Source organism: Marmota monax, unplaced genomic scaffold, assembly GCF_021218885.2.
Source record: "Marmota monax isolate L192 unplaced genomic scaffold, Marmota_monax_Labrador192_F-V1.1 WCK01_AAM20220418_F8-fsc00015, whole genome shotgun sequence".
Classification (NCBI taxonomy): Eukaryota; Metazoa; Chordata; class Mammalia; order Rodentia; family Sciuridae; genus Marmota; species Marmota monax.
In genome coordinates this window covers 11,550,449-11,573,461 of record NW_026692194.1, presented here as the reverse complement: position 1 = coordinate 11,573,461, position 23,013 = coordinate 11,550,449, and the positions used below count along the sequence as shown (strand labels likewise).

Sequence of the window (23,013 nt, the reverse complement as noted above, 5' to 3'; positions counted from 1 at the left end):
GTAGTGAGCTGGGATAAAGTTGGGTTGATTTAAAACACTGTATGTGATAAAACTATTAGGAATAATGTCCTAGGCTCACTTATGACTGTTTTTCAGATACCTCCATTTAACTTGGAGAGTCCAGGTTGGCATTAGCAACAGTTGTTGCCTACCTAGTATTATTTTCTTCTCTGATTTTACTTGTGATATTAACTTGTCCAACTTAAAAAAAATAGCCATAGATTATTGGCAAGCTCTGGTTATCAGGAAATAAATGGATATGAATGCGTTTCAATGGGTCATATTACCAGGACTTTTAAAAGGGTAATGTGCCCTTTGTTCACGTGCTTCCACCTTCCTGTCTCAAATGAAGATGGCTTGCTGGAGCTCTCGCAGTCATTTCATGGTAACTAGGCCAAAGATGGCTGAGCAGAGAGAAGGATTCTACCTTTGATGACATTCCAAATGACCCCATGCTAGCCCTCAACTGCCAATCTTTAAAATACCAGCTTATGAGTGAAAACCCATACCTTCTTTAGGTGCGATTGCTTTGAATTTCTATACCCTGATACCACATAGTGCCTTAGTAACCTAAAGCAGTAGTATTCATTGAATAATAGTCCCTAATCAATGACAAAATTAGAAACATTAAAACTTCACTAAGATACTCCACCTCAAAAGTGTTTGGAAATTTGTGGAGAAGTTTTTCTTTGGTTTTCTTCTTCCTTTTCCTCCCAACACAAGTCCAAATTCTCCTTCAAGCCATCTATTTGCCTTCTAATATCTTCTCAGATGTTAAGTGATTTGAAGGAGTTAGCAGAGAAAGCACTTGTTTTAGTCAGCTTTTTGTCTCTGTGATCAAAAGACCTGACAATCTTTAAAATATCAGCATATGAGAGAAAACCCATACCTTCTTTAGGTGTCTTGGTTGGCCAACCCCATTGCTCTGTACCCAAGATGAGACAGAGAATCATGGAGGAAGGGCATGGAAGAGGAAAGCAGCTCAAGACATGGTCGTCAGGAAGGAGAGAGAGAGAGAGAGAGAGAGAGAGAGAGAGAGAGAGAGAGAGAGAGAAAGCAAATTAGTTCTGCTCCCCAGGGTAAAATATAAATCCTGAAGGCACTCTAGTGATCAACTTCCTCCATCCATACCCTACCTACAGTTACTACCCAGTTAATGGACACTTGTTAATCCACTGATTAGGTCAAAGCTTTCAGAATCTAATTGTTTCACCTTTGAACATTCTTGCCTTATCTTTCACAGGAGCTTTTGGGGATCACCCCATATCTAAACCATAATAGCTCTGGCTGTTTCAATTTAGAATAGGACTCCTGAAGAACAAATGGAGGATGGAGGAATAAATATAAGTGATGGTTCCCATTTCCAAACAGAGGACTGCCCAGCTATAACATCAGCAACAATAAGGTTGCATTTCTGTAGAGTTATCTCCATAAAGAACTTCACAAATTTCATCTCATTAGCGGCCTGAAGCCCAGCAAGGTTGGATGATTTGTTCATGGGCAAGAACTAATAAGTTAACAGAGACAGGACTCATATTTTTCTGACTTGAATCTCCCTTCTTGTGCCAAAACTGGTGTTAGAAACTGTGTGAGGAGAACCTTCTGTGGACATGAGAGAAAGGGAAGTGTCAAAGAAAGATTGCATCAGACATGGTTAAACAGGCAAGGAAGACTTTATTCAAGATGACTGAAAGACAGACTGAATCAACTCCACTGAGTCAAAAGGGTGGGGTTGTTAAGCACTAAGGTGTGCTAGTGGAAAAGTACCAGAGGACATTGGGGTGGGAGGTTGGTCAATGTGAGGAGGCCACCTGCAATTGCCAATCAGAGCTTGTTGCAATTAGGTTCCTGCCCTCCACAGACCCTGGGAGACAGGATCTATCATGAAAAGTGCCGTCCAATGCTTGTCTTGAAATCATTGAGAAGGATGTTAGGGGGTTGTAAAACCAAAACCAACAAGAAGTTGGGAAAAGAGTTAGATGGGTCAGAGAGAGGATTTATAATTAAAAAGTCCACTAAAGTAAATGCTCTGAGAAAAAAGAGGTCAAGAGCCTATAGTTAGGAAGAGATCTGTGTCTAGTCAAGCTGAGGGGAATGTGAGGGTGAGAGGGCAGCAAATATCACCTTTCCTTGTTCTCCAGAAAGCCAGGTCTCAGGTCTCAGCCCCCAACTGATCACCTTTAACAGGTAGCAGCTTTATCAGGGATGGACGCTAACCAGCCTGTGGAAGAACTCTGATTTAGATCCTCATGTTACCAGATAGAGATGGTTCCCTCTGCACCCTGGTTAACTGAAACTGTGTGTGTGTGTGTGTGTCTGCACCTGTGCATGAAAGGGGGGCGAGGAGAGGTTGGAGAGAAAGACAGACCCCTACAGTTTTCTGACCCTATCTCCATCCCAGAAATGACATTCTCAGAGCCAACTGCATCTACTTCTTTAGGCAAAAATCGTATTTTCATCTCAAAGTTGGTTTCACCCCACTGTGCCATTGGGTAATCCAAAGACAGAACCCAGAGATGCAGAGTTTCCTTCTAAAAAGCCATCCTCCTTAACCCTGCGGCAGAAGAAAATGGAAATCTCCTTGGCTGGCATTTCAGATTGCCTAAGGGGACCTTGCTTTGCTCTGAGGGCAGGTGACTGCTGACCTTAAAATCCAGGCTTCAGGAGGCATAGGATAAAGGTATTTTATTGTCTCCTAAAGGCTTTGATATTTTTCAAGTAAAAATTTAAAAGATCCAGTACTTTCCCCTGAAGCCTCTTCACAAAGTAGTAGATTTTAGAAAAGACAAAGGCCTGGGGGTGGGTGGTCCCTAAAGAGCAGTACCTGGAAGCCTCTTTTTCCCCTTTCCAGAGCATTAGGGTTTTCTTACCTCTCCCTCCTTTTTTTTTTTTTCTTACCTTTTCTCCTATTATCCAAAGTGCACATGGTCGGTTATTCCTCAGGTCCTGCTACCCCATTTTTCCTGATCCCCAGTCCCTTCAAATACCAAGCACCTCTCTTTTGATTGGCAGCTGTTTCCCTGCCTGGTGACAAGCCTGTCCTGCTGGGGGCTGAGGAGGGAGCGCCTTTGGTCACAGGGTGGCGCGCGCGAGCCTCTCAAAGCCCAGGCGACCACAGCTCCGCACCTGCTCTTTTATATCAACCCCACCCGCACCCCAGCGCTCCAGGAGGCGCGCCCCCAGCCTTCCCGGGTGGGATAGCGAGGAGCGCTTCTCTGGGACCTGGGTGACAGTCGGGCGGCAGTAGCGTCTGGCCCGCGGGAGAGCTGCTGCGGGCTCCGGAGGTCCCCGGCTCTAGGCTCCTCCTCTTACCGGCCCCCCACCCTCCCCATCTCAGCTCTTTGCAAGGCTTCCCGGAGCAGCCTTGGAGCAGCGGCAGGCGCAGCGCAGGCAGCAGGAGGAGCACAGCCGGCCAGCCGCGCCGAGCCTTCGGGCAGCGGCGATGGCGTGCTAAGAGCAGTCCGGGGCACCCTGCACCTCTAGGAAAGAAGAGGACCCCCAGGGTCTGCAGCTGGGAAAGGGGGAGGCAAGTGCGTGTGTGTGTGTGTGTGTGTATGAGAGAGAGAGAGAGAGAGAGAGAGAGAGAGAGAGAGAGAGAGAGAGAGAGAGAGAGAGAGAGAGTGTGTGTAGGGCGGAGGAGAGGGCAGGGGATTCATTCGAGGGCGCAGTCCCCTGGATGCCCCCGCCGGTACTCAAGGTTTTCCCGCGTGGGAGCCGGCTCCCTGACGTCGCTCACCATGGACTTGCGCGGAGTTGAAACCGGCCAAAGCACCAACCCGCAGTTGACTGCCCAGCCCTGGGGCATTGCGGGTGCGCGCAAGGGGATGGCAAGGTAGGATGGACGCCCAGCGCGACCACCGCCGCCCCAACGCAGCGGTCCCCGGGCGGTGCCGCTGACTCTCCAGAGCGCACAGGCGTGTGGGCGGAGGCGGCCCCGCTTCGCCCGCGTCTTCGCGAGTCGCTTTGCCTCTTCCACCCACTCGCACCTGCCACCGCGCCAGACCATGTCGAAGGCTGCTGGAGGCACAGGGGCGGCGACAGAAAGTTGTCCCCCAGCCCCGGCTGGTACATCCCCCGCCGCCGCGGTGGAGGATCTGTCCAAAGTATCAGACGAAGAGCTGCTGCAGTGGAGCAAGGAGGAGCTGATCCGCAGCTTGCGGCGCGCTGAGGCAGAGAAGGTGAGCGCGATGCTGGACCACAGCAACCTCATCCGTGAGGTGAACCGTCGCCTGCAGCTGCATCTCGGAGAAATCCGCGGGCTCAAGGTGAGCGCAGGGTCAAACGGGGAGCGGGGTGCACTGGGAAGGGGGGAAGGCAAACTTTCTCTCGCTCCTTCAACAGGCGATTCTCCCCTTTCTCCCAGTCAGCACCCCTCACCCTCATCCTCAGCCCTTAGGAAAGTTTTTCAAACTTTGGAGGCTTTTGCTTGCCTCGTTTTCTCCATATGGGGCGCGCCAGCTTCGAGGCTCTCTAGGGTCCTTCGAAGCCAGTAGAGAAGGCGCCTAGAATGCTGAAAATCGGGGCGGGGTGGGGACCTGATGGGCACGCAAAACCTTTAATTTCCAAAGGACCCTGTAAAGTCGATGCTTTGGGGAGCCGGGTTATAGCCAACCAGGGGGAAAGGAGAGCAAAGGAGAAAGATCAGGGCATCTAAGACTTGGGGGGTCAGGGATATGGCTGCCCTGGCGCCACCAGCTCTCTGCTGAGCAGAGGGCGATGAAAGGGCACCACTGCCGAGAGAAGGGGTGGGGGGTGGGGGTGTCCAGAGAGAAGACGCGGGCGCCACCCTTGGAGCCTGCGTGTGTGTTACCGGGTGCAGAGGATCTTAAGTTCTGCCTTCAAGTAGACTCCTAGCTTTTGTGCTCTCACCTCCACTTCGGCTAACGTCACCTGGAGTTGCCTTACTCCCCTCCCCAGTTTACCCCTAATTTGATTTTAATTTTATCCAGCGTGTAAAGAAGGGGGAGGCAGCAAAGGACTCAATATGGAGGGGTCAAGGTTTTGAAAGGGTACCCAAGTGTCGGGCAGTAATGCTTTCTTTTTGATCCCGTCATCTTTCTGCCCATAGCAAAAGGAGGGGGGAATCCCCAAGCCCCACTAACCTAACTTTTCTCCTTGGAAATCTCTGTGTGTGCCGGCAGCATGCCCACAAGGCTGTAGCAGACCTGGTGGCAGGGTGACCGGGAACCGCCCTGCCGGCAGGCACTGCAAACTTCCTCTCCTCAAGGCTTGCCTGGTGCCTCCTGGTATTCCTTCCTCTCATTGTTCTGCTTTTGTTTATAGGAAGCCAGACACAAACGAAATCACTGTAGAGACCTCAGGGAGCAGATTCCCGCAGGCACAAGCTGTTCTTGTCCCTTTCCACTTCCACCCCACTTCTCAGGCAGTGGACTCTGTTCGGTTAATTGCCTCATGCCCTGGGATTTTGGGGCAAAGAGGGGTGGGAGGGGCCGGGTGACCAAGACTCACCTGTGTGCTAAAGTCAGTGTGGGTGAAAATGGCCCTTCCCAGAGACCCAAACTCGCTGTCATATAGTCCCTAGAGAGGGTGTAATAAGGAAGATTCCATGGTTAGAGAAATCCCAAGGCTTGCTCTCTTCTTTATTTTAATTCATTACTAATGGAGTATTTATTAAGAACCAGGCACTTTGGGGAATAGAAGTAGGCTAAAATAGTGAGAAGGAATATCAGAGGTGGATTTGAATCTAAAGTCTGCATCTGCCAGAAAGGTGAGCTTGGCTAATTAATTTGTCAGATCTTTATTTTATTCATCAATAAAATGCAAATGATAAGAATCATTTCCTATGATGTTGTGACAGTAAGTTATGATCACACAGGGAAAGGTTTAATACTGGACTTGACTGCAAAATATGGTGGTTAGAGTCATCAGGAGAGGACATATACATGCATAGTCATTAATTTCCAGGTCTGGGTTTCTTAGGCAAAGCTAGACAGTGGTATTAATTCTCTCCAATTTAATCTTCCAAGGTTTGAACCATGATGTGGCTTGGGAAAGTTTTAAATTACTTAATCAATTAATTTCCTGAATATTTAATGCTATGAAGAATCAATATAATAGCTTAAGAAATTCTTCAACATTCTTTTAGGTTGTGTGGACTTGAGTGTGTATGAGGGTCTAGGTGTGAGTGGGGAGGGGTCTGGGTGGTGGGCTGCCTGTTCTTTACTGGAGGAGCCTCATTTAGAGAAACAGCTGTTTGGCCAGTTAAAAGTGGCAACCAGGTAAGAAAGTTTCCCTGTGGCCTAGATTCATGACCTGGCATTAAAAGACTCCCTAGCCTATCTCTATCAAGTTCAGAAATGATGGAGGTAGTTACTTTCTGTGGCAGAGTATACTCTTTTGATGTCAGCCCTGGGTAAATTCAGGAGGTGGCCTGAGGGTGCCATGGGGTTAAGGCTCTGCTGAGAGATAAATATTCTCCCTTCTCTTCAGCATTTGGCCTCAGAGCTTCCTTAGACACTGCAGCAATCAGAAACATGATTGACTGAATTAATGGTAGGTATACTTATTTATTTTGTCTTAACCATAAGAAAAAGAGATTTTATATTTGGGCCTCTATGGTTGGATACTCTGCATTAAGAGGTGTAAAGGTAGGATAATGAAGGCCACAACACTTTTCTTTGCTGTGCCCCTTTCTGTGAACTGACATTGACATTATATCTAAATATTTTTAAGGCTAGTACATAGGACTGCAGCTGTATGATTTGTCAGCATGGGCAAACTGTTAACCTCTCTGAGTCTTTTTCTCATCTGCTCAATAGGGATTTTGATTCCATACTAAGTTTTGTGAAGAGTAAGTGATACCCAGATGCAGAAGCTCAGTGAGCCTAGTTAGCTTTCTCAAAGTCACACAGATTAAAATGTTGGAAATAGGTCTACTTTCTTCTTCCTTGGGTAGTTGACATTCTTTGATTAGAATGTGTGAACTCAAAAGGGATGGAGAAAGGAGATTAGGGTGCTGGATTCCTGAGAAACATTTCTTTGTATTATTGAGCATATACCAACCTTCAGGTTACTCTGGCCCAGAATCCCGTTGGGGGGATGATTCTAGGGCAACTGAATCTCTGTCGATTTGTTGTCTGAATTTCATTAATTTCTCTACTTGCTCCCTAACACATCAAACCCTTCCCCTAATCCTGCAGTAAGAAGAAAGAACAAATTAGAACATTTCTTTAATCATAGATGCAGTTCTTCATAGTCTGCAGGCAGAAGATTGAAAGTTTGGGTGGTATTCTAGGAGATGGACTTCAAGGTTTAAAAGTCCACTTTAGTCACTGGGATAACATCTATTGGACTATGGTGATGTCAGAAGAACACTTAGGGTTTGGAAAAAGAAATTCCAAGTCTTTTTTTTAATTAGTTGCTCAAAACATTATAATGATCTTGACATATCATATATCATACATTTGATTCAAATGAGGTATGAATTTTTATTTTTTCCCATGTGTACAGATTGCAGGATCACATTGGTTATACAATCACGTTTATACATACTGTCATACTAGTATCTGTTGTATTCTGCTGCCCTTCCTATTCCCTTCCTATCCCTTCTCCCCTCCCCTCCCATCATCTCTCTCTACCCCATCTACTGTAACTCGAAATTCCAAGTCTTAATGAGGAAGATTTGAAGAACCAGCTCATAAGGTTATTATCAAGCTGGTTGCTTAGCTGGGCATCAGAGGGTGAAGGAAATATCCCCAAATTAGTAACTAAATAATATTCCTGAGAAAATTAATAATAGGAAGGAGCTGTGATAAAATAAAGTGAATGGGCCCATACCTGCTCCCAGCCACCCTCCTGGAATACTGAGAAAGGACTGTTTTAGGTTCTTTGGAGAGGACATTAATTAGAGAGGACATTAACTGAGAAGCCTTTGGAATTCCAGTTTGCATTCCCGTTCTAGAGAAATCAGGAGTAGCTGTGGGGATAGTCAAAAGGAAGTGTTTTCAGATGTAGATTCATTCAGATGAAGAAGAACATGACTTGAACTTTCTATCAAATGCCAGGATTAAACTAAATGGTGAATAATTTTTTGAAGCTTAGAAAGATTAATTTTGTTTAGTATTATTTTCTCTGAATATCCACAGCTTCTGATTTTCTCTAAAGCATCTGCATCAAGGGATAATTTATCCTCTTACTATTGTGGACTCCAACATGGCAGGGCTCACTGAAAACAATTGTAAGAAGCCCTTTTTCAGTAGTTACAGCTGTAGCCTTTTTTTCCCCCCATTAAAAAATTTTATTTATTTCTTTATTTTTATTAGCTCATTTTAGGTGTATACAATATTAGGGTTGCTGTAGACTTTTTTGGTCCCAAGCCTAGGGCTTTTAAAGGGTTGATCAATCCAAGAACACGTATTAAACACATATTAAACACCCACTATATTCAAGGTACCATAATAAATGTTGCAAATGTCCCCCCACCCCCCCAAAAAGACATCAGACTTCTCCTCTGCCTTCTAGAAGCTATGTTATCTATATGAGAAAGGAGATAACTGATGCCCAATGAATGCTAAAGTGTGTTTCAGGCATTAACAACAGGAGGGATGTTACTTCATTCATTTATTCATGGGGTGGTGTTCCATGCAGGGGGAGACTTCTCAGAGAAATCTGTCCTTTGAAATAAGTTCATACAGGCAGGAAGGTGATACTTGTAGCTGGAATGCATGGTATTCTCAGGGTTCAAAACTAGTTGACAGAAGGAGCTAAAGGTGGAAAGGCAGAAAAATCCTTTTAGGCTTGGCCCAGGGGTTTATTCACTTCTTGGCAAAGGGAAGGTGTTGGAGGTTGGTTAGCAGCAGAAGCAAAACATTCAGGAAATGTTTTTGAAGTTGAAGATCAGTCTGGTTCAGCAGGCCAAGGAGTGCTTGGATTGGAGTGGGGGAGGCAAGACTAAGGCAGAAAGGCCAGCTAGGAAACTGTTGGCAAACATCAGGTCCTAGTCATAAAGGGGCCATGGAAAGCAAAAGGAAGAGGCCGGCATTGGAAACAAGGAAATGGAGTTGTTGGTAACGCCAAGAGTTACAACTGGAGTTAGAAACGAAGCTGCATAGGCTTCTTCCTCAAGCCTCAAAATTCCCTTTCATCTTAGGCCTTGTTAATGTCAGGAAGTGAAGGATATGGTTGGCAGATGTTTTCAAGTGTATTTACTAGTCAATATCAGGGGAAGTATGGGAATCAACCTCAGTTTAAAAGAAGTAAGTCCCCTCTCTGAGAACCTCAGGTTCTGGATTGGATGATGAAATTGCAAGACCAGAGGATTTCAGGCTTGGAAAAACAGGGTAACTCTTAGGTAGCAGTCCCACAGCTGCCTGTATATCATTTCTATCAAACCCTGATGCTTCTTTCACTATATGTGTGAATGGAGAGCAAGTAGGAATGGCATAATGCATGTTTCAATTTCTTAGTTTGGGGTACCTACAATGGGTGTACTGCATTCTGCATGCACAGGGGAGTGGAATAGATGAGGTTCCCATTCTCATGACTCTAGTGAGGGTGGAGACTTGAATTAGCAGGCATACATGGCAGTATTGTAGTAAGTATGACAGAGGCGAAGTCTAAGGGGTGATATAGAGCATAGAGGTAGACCTTCTTTATATTGGGGTGGCCCTTCTTCAGAATGTCTTCTATGGGGGAGTGACGTAAAATGAACCCTGATGGCTGTGTAGAAGGCTGGGGAAAGAAAGCATTGCAAGTGAAAAAGGAGAAGGCCTTCCCCTTTGGTAGGTTGGGGGTGCTTAATGTGTGATGCTCACCTTCTGCCCTGCAAGCCACCTATCCAAGCTATCATCATCTCCCACCTGGACCAGCCTAGTAGTCTCCTTGCTGGTCTGGTGGCCATTTTGTCCTGTTTCCCTCCCTGCTCTCCCCTCCCCAACCCAGCTGGCTGCTTTTTTACACTGAACTATGATGGTTCTTCACAAAATGAATCATATGTCATTCCTCTACTCTCAGCTCTTCAACAACCCAAAGTCTGACCACTATTCAGTCCCTGACAACTCAGACCTTCCTTATCTCTGTGCTTTACATAGTGGCTTCCCTGTGACTTGGGCTTTTGCTGTCATGTCCTTTCAGGGGCTTTTGTACTTGCCTTGTCTCTGCCTGGGATCAGCTTCACTGACATGTTTGCTCTTTCATTTCACTGAGGTCTTTGCTTTAAATGTTTCCCTTTCCTATAGAGACACCTTCTCTTGAAAAGTAGTAATTTTTAATCTGCTTTAGTTTTTACCCCAGAATCTTTCATTATGACCCATTATGTGCTTTGCTTGTGTGTGTGTGTGTGTGTGTGTGTGTGTTTCCTATTCTTTTCCACCAGAATGAAAACTGGGGGATGTGAAGGTGTCTGCTATCTCTACTGATATATCCATATATCCATACCACTTTGGCTGGTTTCTGGCACATAATAGATGCTTTACTACATCTTTGTGAATGAACAAATGGATCACCATCTATGCTAGAGAAGTAGAGCAAGTCATAGCATTTGGGATCTTGTGAGAATTGAAGGATCTTGCACATTGTTATTCTAAAGGAAATGAGAAGCTATTCAAAGTTTTTTTTTTAAACACGGGAGTGACTAGATGAACTTAAATTTGGAAATCAAGTCCCAAAACTTGTTTGGCTTGGAAGTAGAAGGTGAGGGAGGAGATGCCAGGGATAACTACAGGTTCTTAAGAAGAGCATAGGTGGAGGTGGGATTTGCTGAAACGTGTAATTTGGGAAGGGGTGTTGTATATCAAGAGGTCCTTGAGGCTCAAGTGTCAGATGCTTGGGAAATATTTGTTTGGGTATGGCAAATGGGTTGGATGTGCAGGACTGAAATGCCACTAGAGGGCAATTGTGCCTTTCCCTAGTGGGGGGATTGGGGTTGCTCATTCCATATTGTGGGCTAAAAATTAAGTAGTCCTTCGATTGCTCTGTTGAAAGCCCTGCTGCCTCAGAGTTTTTAAATGTTTAGTAGGTGGCAAGTAGCCATCTTTCTTTCTAGAGGGTGGGGTAGGGGGAACCTTGTTTTTCTATCGACTGGTTCCCTGTTAATTAACTGGCTGTTCTCTAAATACTGTCTAGATGATCTTTGGATGAGTTAAGCTTTGAGAAGTCATTTTCCCATCTATGGGTCCCCTTCAGAACCATAATAATTATTATCCATTATGTGTTTAGGTGAATATTAGATAAAATAATGCAAGTAAAGTATTGTGCAGGGAACATGATCAATGCCTATTATTTTTTAACTTTTAAGGATAACTTAAAAATCTTCAGTTTCTTTTCACCTTCCTACCTCCTCTGGCAATTTCCTGGAGAATTTAGCATTTCCACATTCTCTGGCTCCTGGGAAGTCTGGCCTAATGAGGTCTCCTATGTGTACCTCCCTAGAATGGTTCTCTGTCTTTTTTCAGGATATCAACCAGAAACTCCAGGAGGACAACCAGGAACTGAGGGACCTCTGCTGTTTCCTGGATGATGACAGGCAGAAAGGCAAGAGGGTGTCCCGGGAGTGGCAGAGACTAGGCCGCTACACTGCTGGGGTGATGCACAAGGAAGTGGCCTTATATCTGCAGAAGCTGAAGGAGCTGGAGGTGAAGCAGGAGGAGGTGGTGAAGGAGAACATGGAGCTCAAGGAACTCTGCGTGCTCCTGGACGAGGAGAAGGGTGCGGGCTGCGCCGGCAGCCGCTGCTCCATTGACAGCCAGGCCAGCCTGTGCCAACTCACTGCCTCCACCGCACCGTATGTGCGGGATGTGGGCGATGGCAGCAGCACCTCCAGCACTGGCAGCACTGACAGCCCTGACCACCACAAGCACCACGCAAGCGGTGGCAGCCCTGAGCACCTGCAGAAGCCCCGGAGTGAGGGCAGCCCGGAGCACTCCAAGCACAGAAGCGCCAGCCCTGAACATCTACAGAAACCCAGGGCCTCCGGGACCCCAGATCACCCCAAAGCACTCAAAGGACCCAGCCCCGAGCACCACAAACCATTGTGCAAGGGTAGCCCGGAACAGCAAAGGCACCCACACCCTGGAAGCAGTCCTGAAATGCTGCCCAAACACGTGCTGAGCGGGAGTCCAGAACATTTCCAGAAGCACAGGCCAGGGGGCAGCCCGGAACACGCCAGGCACAGCGGAGGGAGTCCCGAGCATCTTCAGAAACATGCCCTTGGTGGGAGTCTGGAGCACCTACCCAGAGCCAGGGGCACCAGCCCCGAGCATCTCAAACAGCATTTTGGGGGGAGCCCTGATCACAAACACGGAGGCGGAGGCAGTGGTGGAGGCAGCAGGGAGGGCACCCTCAGACGACAGGCGCAGGAGGACGCGTCACTCCATCACCGGAATGTCTACAGTGGCATGAACGGTGGGTCAGTACGTGCTGGGGAACTGCGTTGACTGGGGCAACTCAGTAGAGTTCTGAATGACCAAGGGCTTTCCAGCCATGCTGGAAAGGGGTGGATTGGGAGGAGGAAGAGGCATTGGCTCTGGAATTATGATGTGTGTTTCTTCCCCTCAATTTGTTTTTGTTTAATACAGTTATCAGTCAAGTAAGCCTGAAGAAGGTTGGGGGGTGAGGGATTAGAGGAGGGACAGGAACAGTAATTCCCTGGGACCCTGAGTTGCCTGGGTGAAATCTAAATATTGGAGATAAAAATAGATTCTTCCCTCTTGACCTTTATTGAATTGTATGAGGTTTCCTACTCGGGCTCACTTGTTGAATGAAGTCTGAGCAGGTCCTGAATCCAAGCTAGTATCTTATGTTCAGGAAGAAATCAATATTTATGTTGAAAAGACACGTTGAAAAATAAATATGGTGTCCCTTGATGCAGACTTGATGCTACTTTGCTTGAGTGCTTATAAATGTTCCTTAATCTTGAGAAATTTTCCCATTGTGTTGGGGGTGGTAGCATGAATCTGTGATTTTTATTTGTATCTAAAAATGTATCAGATAATTCCCTTTCCTACTCACCCAAAACTCACCAACCCTCTAACCAAACCCTCCTAAACATATTCTGGACAGTATGCTCTTCTACATTACATAAGAATCTTTATGGGTCATTTAAATGTACCTCTTTAAAATGTACAGATGTGCTTGGACACTCCTTTGATTTCCAAAGCATAACATCCACTGCATTTGCTGAGGCAGCACTAAACCTGAGCTTTTAAACCTTTTGGAAGAGGCTTAATTTTCTGCATCTTGGTTCTGAAACTACTTTGAACTCAAGAGAGAAAGAAATCATTTCTTAAAGAAAACAAATCAAAAACCAAACAAGCAACACACATACACACACACTCTCGAAAATCCACAACCACAATAACCCACCTCCCCCCACAAACCTTACACTTCTTTTGTGTTACCTATCCTTGGGTTGAAGCTTAAAGTGATTGGTTTTTATAAATGTGGAACTTTTCATTCAAAACAACTGAGTTTTTTCCCCCCGCCTCTATTTGGGAGCTGCTCTATAGAGTTTATGTGCAGCTAGCTCTGAGCAGTTGTGGAAGAGGCTGCCGGTTTTAGCAGTGACACAAAGGGGTAAATTTTCAATATTGTACTTGGGGATTTACCTGTTGGATTCCTTTTCAGCCTAATCCTTTTCTCATAGTGCTGAAAATTGACTCCGGAAGCTTGGCTTCTAATGCAGCCAGTGTTCTTTTTAGTGCAAATGGAACTAGAAAGAGGGAGGGGAGGGATAGGAAGCTACTGCTTTCTGGGTTGTTTGTGTTAAGAGGCTGCAGGGAGAAACCAATTCACCTGCTTCCTGGAGGCCTGGCTGGCTGGTGTCTGGACCAAGTTAACTGAACCTACTACACTCACTGTTGCCAAGAGCCACAGCAGCTGTGCACCAGTGGCTTTGGGGGGGGGGGGGCTTGGCTATGCAGGTCTCCAGAAGAGATAAAACTCATTTAAAAAGATATTTTAGTTGTGTTATTATCATGAGATGGGTCATTGGCCATGACACTTGTCTTCAGGGGCTGTAATGGGTCAGTGGGGAGATAGTTAAGGGCTTTTCCATTTTGTGATTACATTTTAATGAGCTGTAGAAGTAACTTAAACTAAAACAAAACAAAATAAAACAAAAAACCCAATAGCTAGCGGCAGGTGGTTCACTTAATAAATAATTCTTCCATTATTATTCTTGAATATTATTATTTTTGACTGAGAAATTATAATTGTATATACTTGTTGGGTACAATGGAATGTTTTGATCTATGTATACAATGTGGAATGATTAAATTAAGCTAATTAACATACATTACCTTGATGATATTTTTATATGACATTTGGAATGCACTTTCTTAGTTATTTTGAGATGTACATTGTTGTTGACTATGGTCATCAAGGTCTCAAAATCTATTCCTCCTGTCTGAAATTTTGTGCCCTTTAATGAACAACTCCACATTTTCTCCTTTCCCACTATCCCAGCCTCTGATGACCAGTATTCTACCATATACTTCTGTGACTTCCACTTGAGTGGATCCTGTGGATAAGTGAGATCATGTGACATTTGTCTTTTTGTATCTGACTTATTTCAATTAATATAATATCCTTCATTTTTATCATGGTGTTGCAAATGAAGGATTCCCTTTTTTTATGGTTGACTAGTATTCTATCTTCTATATATTCCACATTTCCTTTATCCATTCATCCATGGATGGACACTTAGATCAAGTCCAAATCCCTGCTATTGTGACTACATGATGAAATAAATGTGGTAGTACGGATATTCCTTCTACATATTTATTTCAGTTACTTTGGAAGTATATCCAGAAGTAGGATTACTGGGTCATATAATCATTCTATATTTAATTTTTTGAGGAACTTCTGAACCATCTTCCATAATAGCTATACTAATTTATGTTCCCACCAACATTGTATGAGTTCCCTTTACTCAACATCCTCTCCAACATTTATCTTGCAACCTGTTGATAAAATCACCTTACCAGGTGTGAGGTGACATCTCATTATAGTCTCAATTTGCATTTCTCTAACAATTAATGATGCTGAACATTTGTTTGTATTCCTGTATTCCATTTATAGACCTTTTGAGAAATGTTGTTCAATCTTTTGCCCATTTTTAAATTTGGGTTGTTTTCTTGCTGTGGAGTTGTTTGAACACTTTAGAGAGTATTCAACTTTATAAATTCTTTTTATGCTTTGCACAATAACCTTTTATAAGAAGTATGACTTGGAGATATTTTCTCTCATTCTGTGTGTTGTCTCTACTTTCTCCATTATTTCTTTTGCTGTGTAGAGGCTTTCTAGTTTGATATGATCCCATTTTTCTATGTTTACTTTTGTTGCTGTGCTTTTAGGGTTAGATCCAAAGAATCATTGCCCAGACCAGTGTTATAGAACTTGTCCCTATTTTTCCTTTTAATAATTTTATAGTTTCAGGTCTTATATTTAAGTTATTCATCTATTTTGAAGATTTTATGATGATTTTTGTATTTGGTACAAAAATCTTTCATTCTTCTGCATGTGGATATCTAGTTTCCCCAATGCCATTTATTAAAAAGACTGTCCTGTCCCCATTGTAAGTTCTTGAAAACTTTGTCAAAAATTATTTGACCCTAAGTGTTTGGGTCTATTTCTGGAGTTTCTGTTCCATTCCATTCATCAATCTGTTTTTTTTTTGGCCAGTACCATGCTATTTGATGACAACTGCTTTATAATATGTTTTGAATTGGAGAAGTGCAATGCCTTTAGCCTTTAGTAGAAGATTATTTTGGCTACTCAGGGTCTTCTGTGGTTCCATATGGACTTAAGGATATATAGATATATTTTGCCATTTTTGTGAAAAATGACATTGGGATTTTAATAAAGATTGCATTGTATCTTTAGATTGCTTTGGGTGGACATGGACATTTTCACAATATTAATTCTTCAATCCATGAACACAGAACATCTTTCAGCTTATTTGAATTTGAATTTTCTTCGATTGCTTTCATCAGTGTTTTATAAATTTCAGGATATAAGTCTTTTACCTCCTAGATTAAATTTATGCATGCTTAATTTTTTTATGTTTCCCAAGAGTTTATTATTAGTTTATAGAAGTGCTGCTGATTTTTGTACGTTGATTTTTGTGTCCTGCAATTTTACTGAATTTGCTTATCAGGTCTGCAGGTTTTTTGGTGGATACTTGGGTTTCCTATACATAAAATGATACCATCAGCAAATAGACACAATTTTCTTCTTCCTTTCCTATTAGGATGGCTTTTATTTCTTTTGCCTAATTTCTCTGGCAGGGATTTCCAATACTATGTTGAAAAGAAGTGGTGAGAGTGAGCATCTTAGAGGAAAAGCTTTCAAGTTTTTACTGATGAGAATAGCATTACCTACAGGTTTGTCATATTACCTTTATTGTATTGAGGTACATTTCTTCTATAATTGAAATGATTTTTACCATGAAAGGATCTTGAATTTTGTTAAATGTTTTTAAGGTTTCTGTTGGGAGTTTTTCTCTAGTTTAATCGATGCACGATTTAACTTAAAAGAAAAATTTTTAGGTATAACCTTTAAACAATGCCTTACACAAAGCAAGGTATATTTGTAGAGAACGATCATATTACATCATGATTTATTTTTGCCTGAATTCTGGTAAACATGGTGGGTCAGGCAAATGTTTTGTAGAATTGAACAACTTAATTTAGCGACAAATTTGATTTAATAGCTACATTATTGAATCACACTGCAGTTTTAATTCTTGCGTCTACTTCAAGTTTTCTCATTCTTAAATTTTCTCATCTGGTGCCTACTTCAAGTTTTCCCATTCTTGTGACTACTTCAAGTTTTGTCATTCAGATCTTCTGGTGACAGTCGATATCCTCACCAGAGTATATTTATAGTACATTTGTATTGCATTTTCATTTCAGTAATTAATTGGAAAATGAAGTGGCACAATGAGATGTTTATGGATCATCAGCCTATAAACTTGTGCATTGGTAGTTTGTATTTATCCTGCCGTTACAAATTAATTTTTGATATGGATGGTAAGACATGCTTTTTCACATTTTAAAAATTGCCACACAATTTGTTTGAATCATTGGTGCATAGACAGATAAGAAGTAGTAGCGAGGTTAATCCCAAATTACAGATTTGCTGAGTCATTTCCAGAGCTCCTCCTTTAGGGTTGGGATGAACTATGAGTGTTTTGGTTCAGCACTTGCATGTTTTTGTAGGAACAAAAAGCAGATGAAAGGAAAAGGAAGGAGTGCCTTAATTATGGCAGGCAGAGAGATGAAATATATACTGGCAGAATATTGTCCTACCTGTAAGATATGCATTTTCTCCAAACACACACACTTAAGCACACTGAGGGAACGTCAATGAAAAGGATTGCTGTTTTAGTTGACTGGGCCTTGGCCATCTTTAAATCTTCTTGTCTTTCAATGAGAAACACAGTAGATGAAGTAGTTGAACTTGGTATCCAGGAGTTTCCTTTGATTAAAACCAGTGGCTTAATTTCCAACTAGAATGCAAAGATGAATTTTACGTATTTTTTTTTTCTGTTTTAAAAGTAAGCCTCTGTAACTTTGTTAATTAATAGCTAATTAAGAAAACACAAGCAACACATGCAACCAGAAAAAAAACACACAGAAAAACCTTTAAGGTTAAAAAAAAATCCTCATGAATACATTTTCTTCTTTGGAACTTATTGTTCAACTACTTTTTCCCCCCTCCAGTTTGTAGAGGGTTCCATTCAACACTTATCGCATCTAGACATTAAAGCATTTGTACATTCATTAAAGTTGCTTGCTGTATTCCAGATTAGCAAATATGTAATTGAATATCCACTTCTAGCTATAAAAGTACACAACTGGCCTTAACTACTGAGAATGGGGATTTCACTTACCTAATCCATTGAAATTCAAAGTGGAATTGAAGTTTCTTAGAAGGTGAAAGTATTTTCCCCTCCAAAGGAGTTTTGCCAGATCTTTGCTTTTTAACAGATACCTATTTCTGCTCAGGCCTTGGGTGTTTTGGATGGTATAGGTTCTAGCAATATCTGTTGATTGTTGACCTTCCAGATAATAAGCTTCTGATGATTAGGGGCCCTTATAGGCAGCTGGCCCATTAGGCACTATCAAGAAAAACTAGTAACATTGTTTGATTTTAACACCAGAGGCACATATTGCTGATTATCAGCAAATGAGAAGGAATAAATAAATAAATAACCCCATCACTCTGTATCGTGTTGTTTATTTTTCCTTTCTAAAAATAAGATAATTGGTTAACCATCCTGCTGGTTCTGTCTGTTTCCTCTTGCTTTCTTCGAGCACATTCCAGTGAATAGCAGCTTCATCCTCTTCTTTAATATCACCCTCGCCAGTGGGAGCACACACAAGGAAATTATTTGCTTGTGTTAGAAAAGGGCCACTTAGAACTCATTTGACCTTGCTGTTTGGAATGCCAGGGTTCTAAGTCTTCCTCCTGAATACTTCTTATTATTTCTTTCCTTACTTTGTGAGTGACTCTAGAGTTGGAAAGAGTAGGGTATTTCTCCCCCAAATTCTTCTTGTATCTTGGGGCTTCTCAGCAGTGGCAATGACTTTTGGACCAGAAAATTCTTTGTGTGAGGTGATGTCTTATGCATTTTAGGAGGTTTAGCAGCATCCCAGGGTTTTACCTATGAGTAAATAAAAAATGTCACCAGTTGGGGCTTAAGCTGTAACTCAGTGGTATAGTGCTTGCCTCCCACATATGAGGCACTGTGTTCGAATCTCAGCACCACATAAAAATATATAAAGATATTGCGTCAATCTACAACCAAAAAAAAAGAAAAAAAAATCACTGCTTCACAGCAGTGGTTTTCAATGTGGCTGCAGATTAACAGCACGTTGGCTCTGAAAAATACCTGTGGTTGAGCCTCGCACAAGGAGATGTAAATTGAGTTGATTTGGTACCAACCTTGGGCACTTTTCAAAAAGTGTTCCTCAGGTGAATTGAATGTGTAGATCAGGTGCACACTCCCTATATAAGGGACTGTTGCCAAGATGTGTTGGTGTGAGTGAAGGTCTGAAACACCCAAGCTTCTGGCAGAAGAATGTTGGTGTCTCCTTTTTCCTTTGCTGAGTTCCAGGATGGAGAAGGATGGACGGACTTACTGACTTTAGCTGGTAAAAATCTTTGCCCTGTCAACTCTAGGCTAAGACTATGTGAAAATGTACTACTTTGGAGTGTGGGTTGCAGGTGGAGTTGTTATGTTAATTTTGGGGAAATTGACATGTGTGGTTCGAGTCTGCTTTGGTTTTTGAAAACTTCACATCAAGATGGAATTTGCAATGGACATTAGTAGTGAGTATAGATCAGGCAAACCCTGTAGTGCTAAAGAGTATTTCCCACAAGGGAATGCTGCATTGCAAATCTCCCACTTAAGAAGTTTTAATCTGAATTTTAATACTGCTGCTTATTTTCTGTTCAGGCTATTAATGAGTAACTAAAGACATTGATAACACAAAGTGGCCTTGTCTGTGAGAAGTAAGATAACCTGTGAGTAGAGGAACTCATTGGGATTTCTCTGCAGCAAGGCTGTGAATTAATAGTGGTGCAGTATCACATGAATAATCACTCATACATCTTTTATTTTGCTTAGAAAAAATCAGAACATCATTTATGAATGCATTTGGACAATAGAAATCAAACATTTCTTGGAAGAGAAATTTCAACAGTTACAACTAAGGACTACCAAAACAGATTTTAATTGAGGTTCTTTGTGTATATTTTCTATTGTACAATCTGACACATAGAGGCTTACAAAAATAAATAGTAGTTTTTGTTGTTTAAGTTTGAATACAGTAACTTGGGAACCTTCTAGACACTTTGATAGGACATCAATTGAAGTTTTGAAAAACAGCATTGATTTATTGTACCACATTTGTATGTGCAAAGCATAATGCACCGATCAGAAGAGAAGACTACATTTTGATTTAGTCAGATAGAAAGCTTAACATTGGAAGTGCAGTTTAAGAAAATTGCAAAATATTTGAGGTACTAATTATTGGAAAACCTAGGAAATACCTTAGAATGATATTATCTAGCACAATTTAAGATTTTCAACTCCACTGGCAATAATAGCCCAAGGCTATAAACGTTCTTTAAATATGGGAGGGGGACATTTAAATCTTTTTCCTAAGGAGGTTGTCTATCAGTTTTAAGTATGTGTACATGTAGTTATATTCTTTTTGATAACGATAATATTGTATCCAAACAATGCCAGATATTCACTTGATTCTGTTTATTCTAACAAATGTTCAAATGCATCTGGCACCCAGTCACATAAGCTAGTTGTTATAAATTAAATGAAGAATCTCTTTCAAGTGATTATGATCCTGTCCTATAGACTCAGTTGAAATCAATTAAATGTTCTGGCTCATTACAAATCTTCAGCAGACATAATAGAAAACAACATAATCATTGAATTAGTGATGCATTTATCATTTCATTTTAACTGAAATAATTTAGAACCAAGGATGGGAAAGTGAAAACCTTGAGTTATTTCATCAGGTAACAACTTTTTACAAATACCAAATGAATACAGATATGTGAATGCATATTCATAAACACATGAAAAAATGCAATACAAATACAAAGTATGTAGGATGATCCATGTATCATAGTAAGGATATGCTATCTTAGAAGCATTTTGTTGGGATCTTGGTCAAGTTTCACTGGTCAGAAATAAAAGTGCAAAGCCAATTTTTGCCAAAGCAAATACATGTTATATCTTACTGTGTAACCTCACAGGGTCTGATGGGAACTTTCCAGACTGAAAGTTTGAGCTTAGGCTCTAGAACGTCTCCAATTTTAGCCACTTGTGATTTAAGTGGTAAAATTGTCTACATTAAATGGCTGTGATGGATATTCTCATTTAAATAGCTCCTTAAAAAGCAGACCCTCCATGCTCTCAGCCATGCCCCTTTATGTCCTCAGCAGGCCTAACTCATTTTCTCATTATGTCTAAGTTCTTCTGTTTCTAATGAATCATTATAGCTTGGGAAAATAGATGACCACACCGCTTAGACATGTATTTGAAGAAAGAATAAATGATCTTGAGGTGCCCTTCTATGTGTAAAGTGCATAGCTTTAGTGTGTGGTTCATGTTTCATCCTTCTAAAAGTATGTTGGCTTTTCAAGGTATATCCTTGCTTTCAAAGTCTTGGCCATACTTCAAATAATCAAGGTGTTTCTGTAATAAGAACTTAAATGTTCACTTCTGGGGTACTTTGACATAATTTAGTTGTCCTTACTAGCACTTTAATGCATAGTATTTATGGGGAGCATTATCCATATTTGAAAAAGTATTTATTTCAAATTTGATCCTGAGAAAACTATGAATAGTTTCATGTTCTGAAATGGGGCTGACTTTTCAAGAGAGCTAGGAAATTTGAGCTCGATATCAAGAGTAGACTATGGGATACTTGAGAACATAGACATGAAATCTCGGCTCTAATTTATAAGAGTCTCTAATCTGCAAAAGAGTGAGGTTCAAGTTACTGCTGTGCCTGACATAAATTGCTTTCTCTTTAGAGTGCCATTCAAGTGTTTCCAATAGAAAGAAATGCTGCTCTTTCTGAGGCAGAGGATTCATCAGCAGCAGAGAGAGGCAGAAGAGGTGTTTAGAGCAGGGAAGATGGGAGAGGGAGTAGCAGTCTGCACTGATAGCCTTGTAAAGGCATTACTGGCTTGTCCTCTGTGAAAAGGGCAATAACTGGTTATTCACATGTGGCTGTTCATTTACAGAGCTCACATAACAGAGTTATATGTATCATAAGAGCTTCTGTTACTCAAATCATTATCGAAGAATACAAGAAATCTTGGGATTTTTTTCTTCTATCTAGGCTTCAATTGAAGCTAGGTGCACATTCAATTGCTGAGTAAATAAAACCTTAGCAATGGCTATTTTAGTTTTTATTCAGAACCTTAAGTATTTTGGAGACTTTTTCTGAGGCAGATAAAAAGGTCGCCTTTGGTAATTGCTCATAGTGTTTCAACTATTTGTGCTCTCACGCTATACATGCAGCATTTAATGTTGTGTATTTCATAGAACATTAAATGTTAAATGCATTGAATTTAATGATATTGAAGCGCCCCCTCCTCCACCTCTTCCACCTTCATTTTCAGCAAAAGAAAAGTGAATCCTTACATTTTAAAATTGGGCATATAAGGTTTTTGCCTGCAGGTATGATTGAGGGATAGCATGTCTTAGTTAAGTTCTGATGACCAGGCTTTGGAAGGTCTTGATGCTTTGAGTTGTCTTTTCTAGTCAAGTCGATTCATCATTGCATTAAACACAGTATTTTGCTTCTGGTCTTGATTATAAAAGAAACTGAAAGTTATTCTCATCTTTTTCTCAATTATTGAGACTTCTGGCTTTTAGGGAGATCTCTGATCTGGATTATAGTGGTATCTACAGCTTCTTAAATGTCTATACTTGCTAGTTAAGATTTTTGAAGAAGCACGAGTTGCCTTTGGTTGCAGGGTGTCTTTCTTAAAAACATAATTTTTTTTTTGTGTGTGTAGGTATGTACCGTTTTAGTCAATATGGACAACATTTGACTGCAGTCCCTGAAGATTTTGATGGAACTGTAAAATTCCTGTTGTCTGATATCTTTATTGAACCTTTTCTATGTTTAGATAGACAAATGCTTACCATTGTTACAGTTGCCTAGAGAATTTGGTACAGTAACTTGCTGGACAGGTTGTAACATAGCAGCAATAGGCTATACCATATAGCCTAGGTATGTCATAGGCTTTATCATCAAAATTTGTGTAAGCCCTGATGTTTACACAAATGACAATCTCCTAACCAAGTCTCAGAATGTATCCCTATCATTAATTGGTGCATGACTGTATACACATGTGTGTAGTTTTATTTTGTAGTCAACTGAGAACATATCAGTTTCAATGCTAAATAATAGAAAAAAGATTAGCTAGGCACTGTGGTGCATGCCTGTAATCCCAGCTGCTCAGGAGGCTGAGATAGGAGGATTGCAAGTTCAAGGCCAGTCTCAGCAA

General features: G+C 41.7%; 1 protein-coding gene across 6 annotated transcripts in view; it reads left to right on the top strand.

Annotated features, from left to right (window-relative positions):
* The first annotated feature begins 3,166 nt into the window (after nt 1-3,166).
* The window catches only part of Ccdc85a (coiled-coil domain containing 85A), a 187,472-nt gene continuing 167,625 nt past the window's right edge, over nt 3,167-23,013 (top strand). For 2 of the 6 annotated variants that reach the window (XM_058572985.1, XM_058572981.1), the window contains exons 1-2: nt 3,169-4,265; nt 11,412-12,360. In XM_058572985.1, coding sequence (XP_058428968.1) covers nt 4,005-4,265; nt 11,412-12,360 — 1,210 coding nt within the window. In that variant the 5' untranslated portion in view covers nt 3,169-4,004. Of the gene's footprint in view, nt 4,266-11,411; nt 12,361-23,013 lie in introns of all 6 variants that reach the window. The other 4 variants (XM_058572973.1, XM_058572989.1, XM_046423650.2 and 1 more) reach the window with 4 other exon arrangements.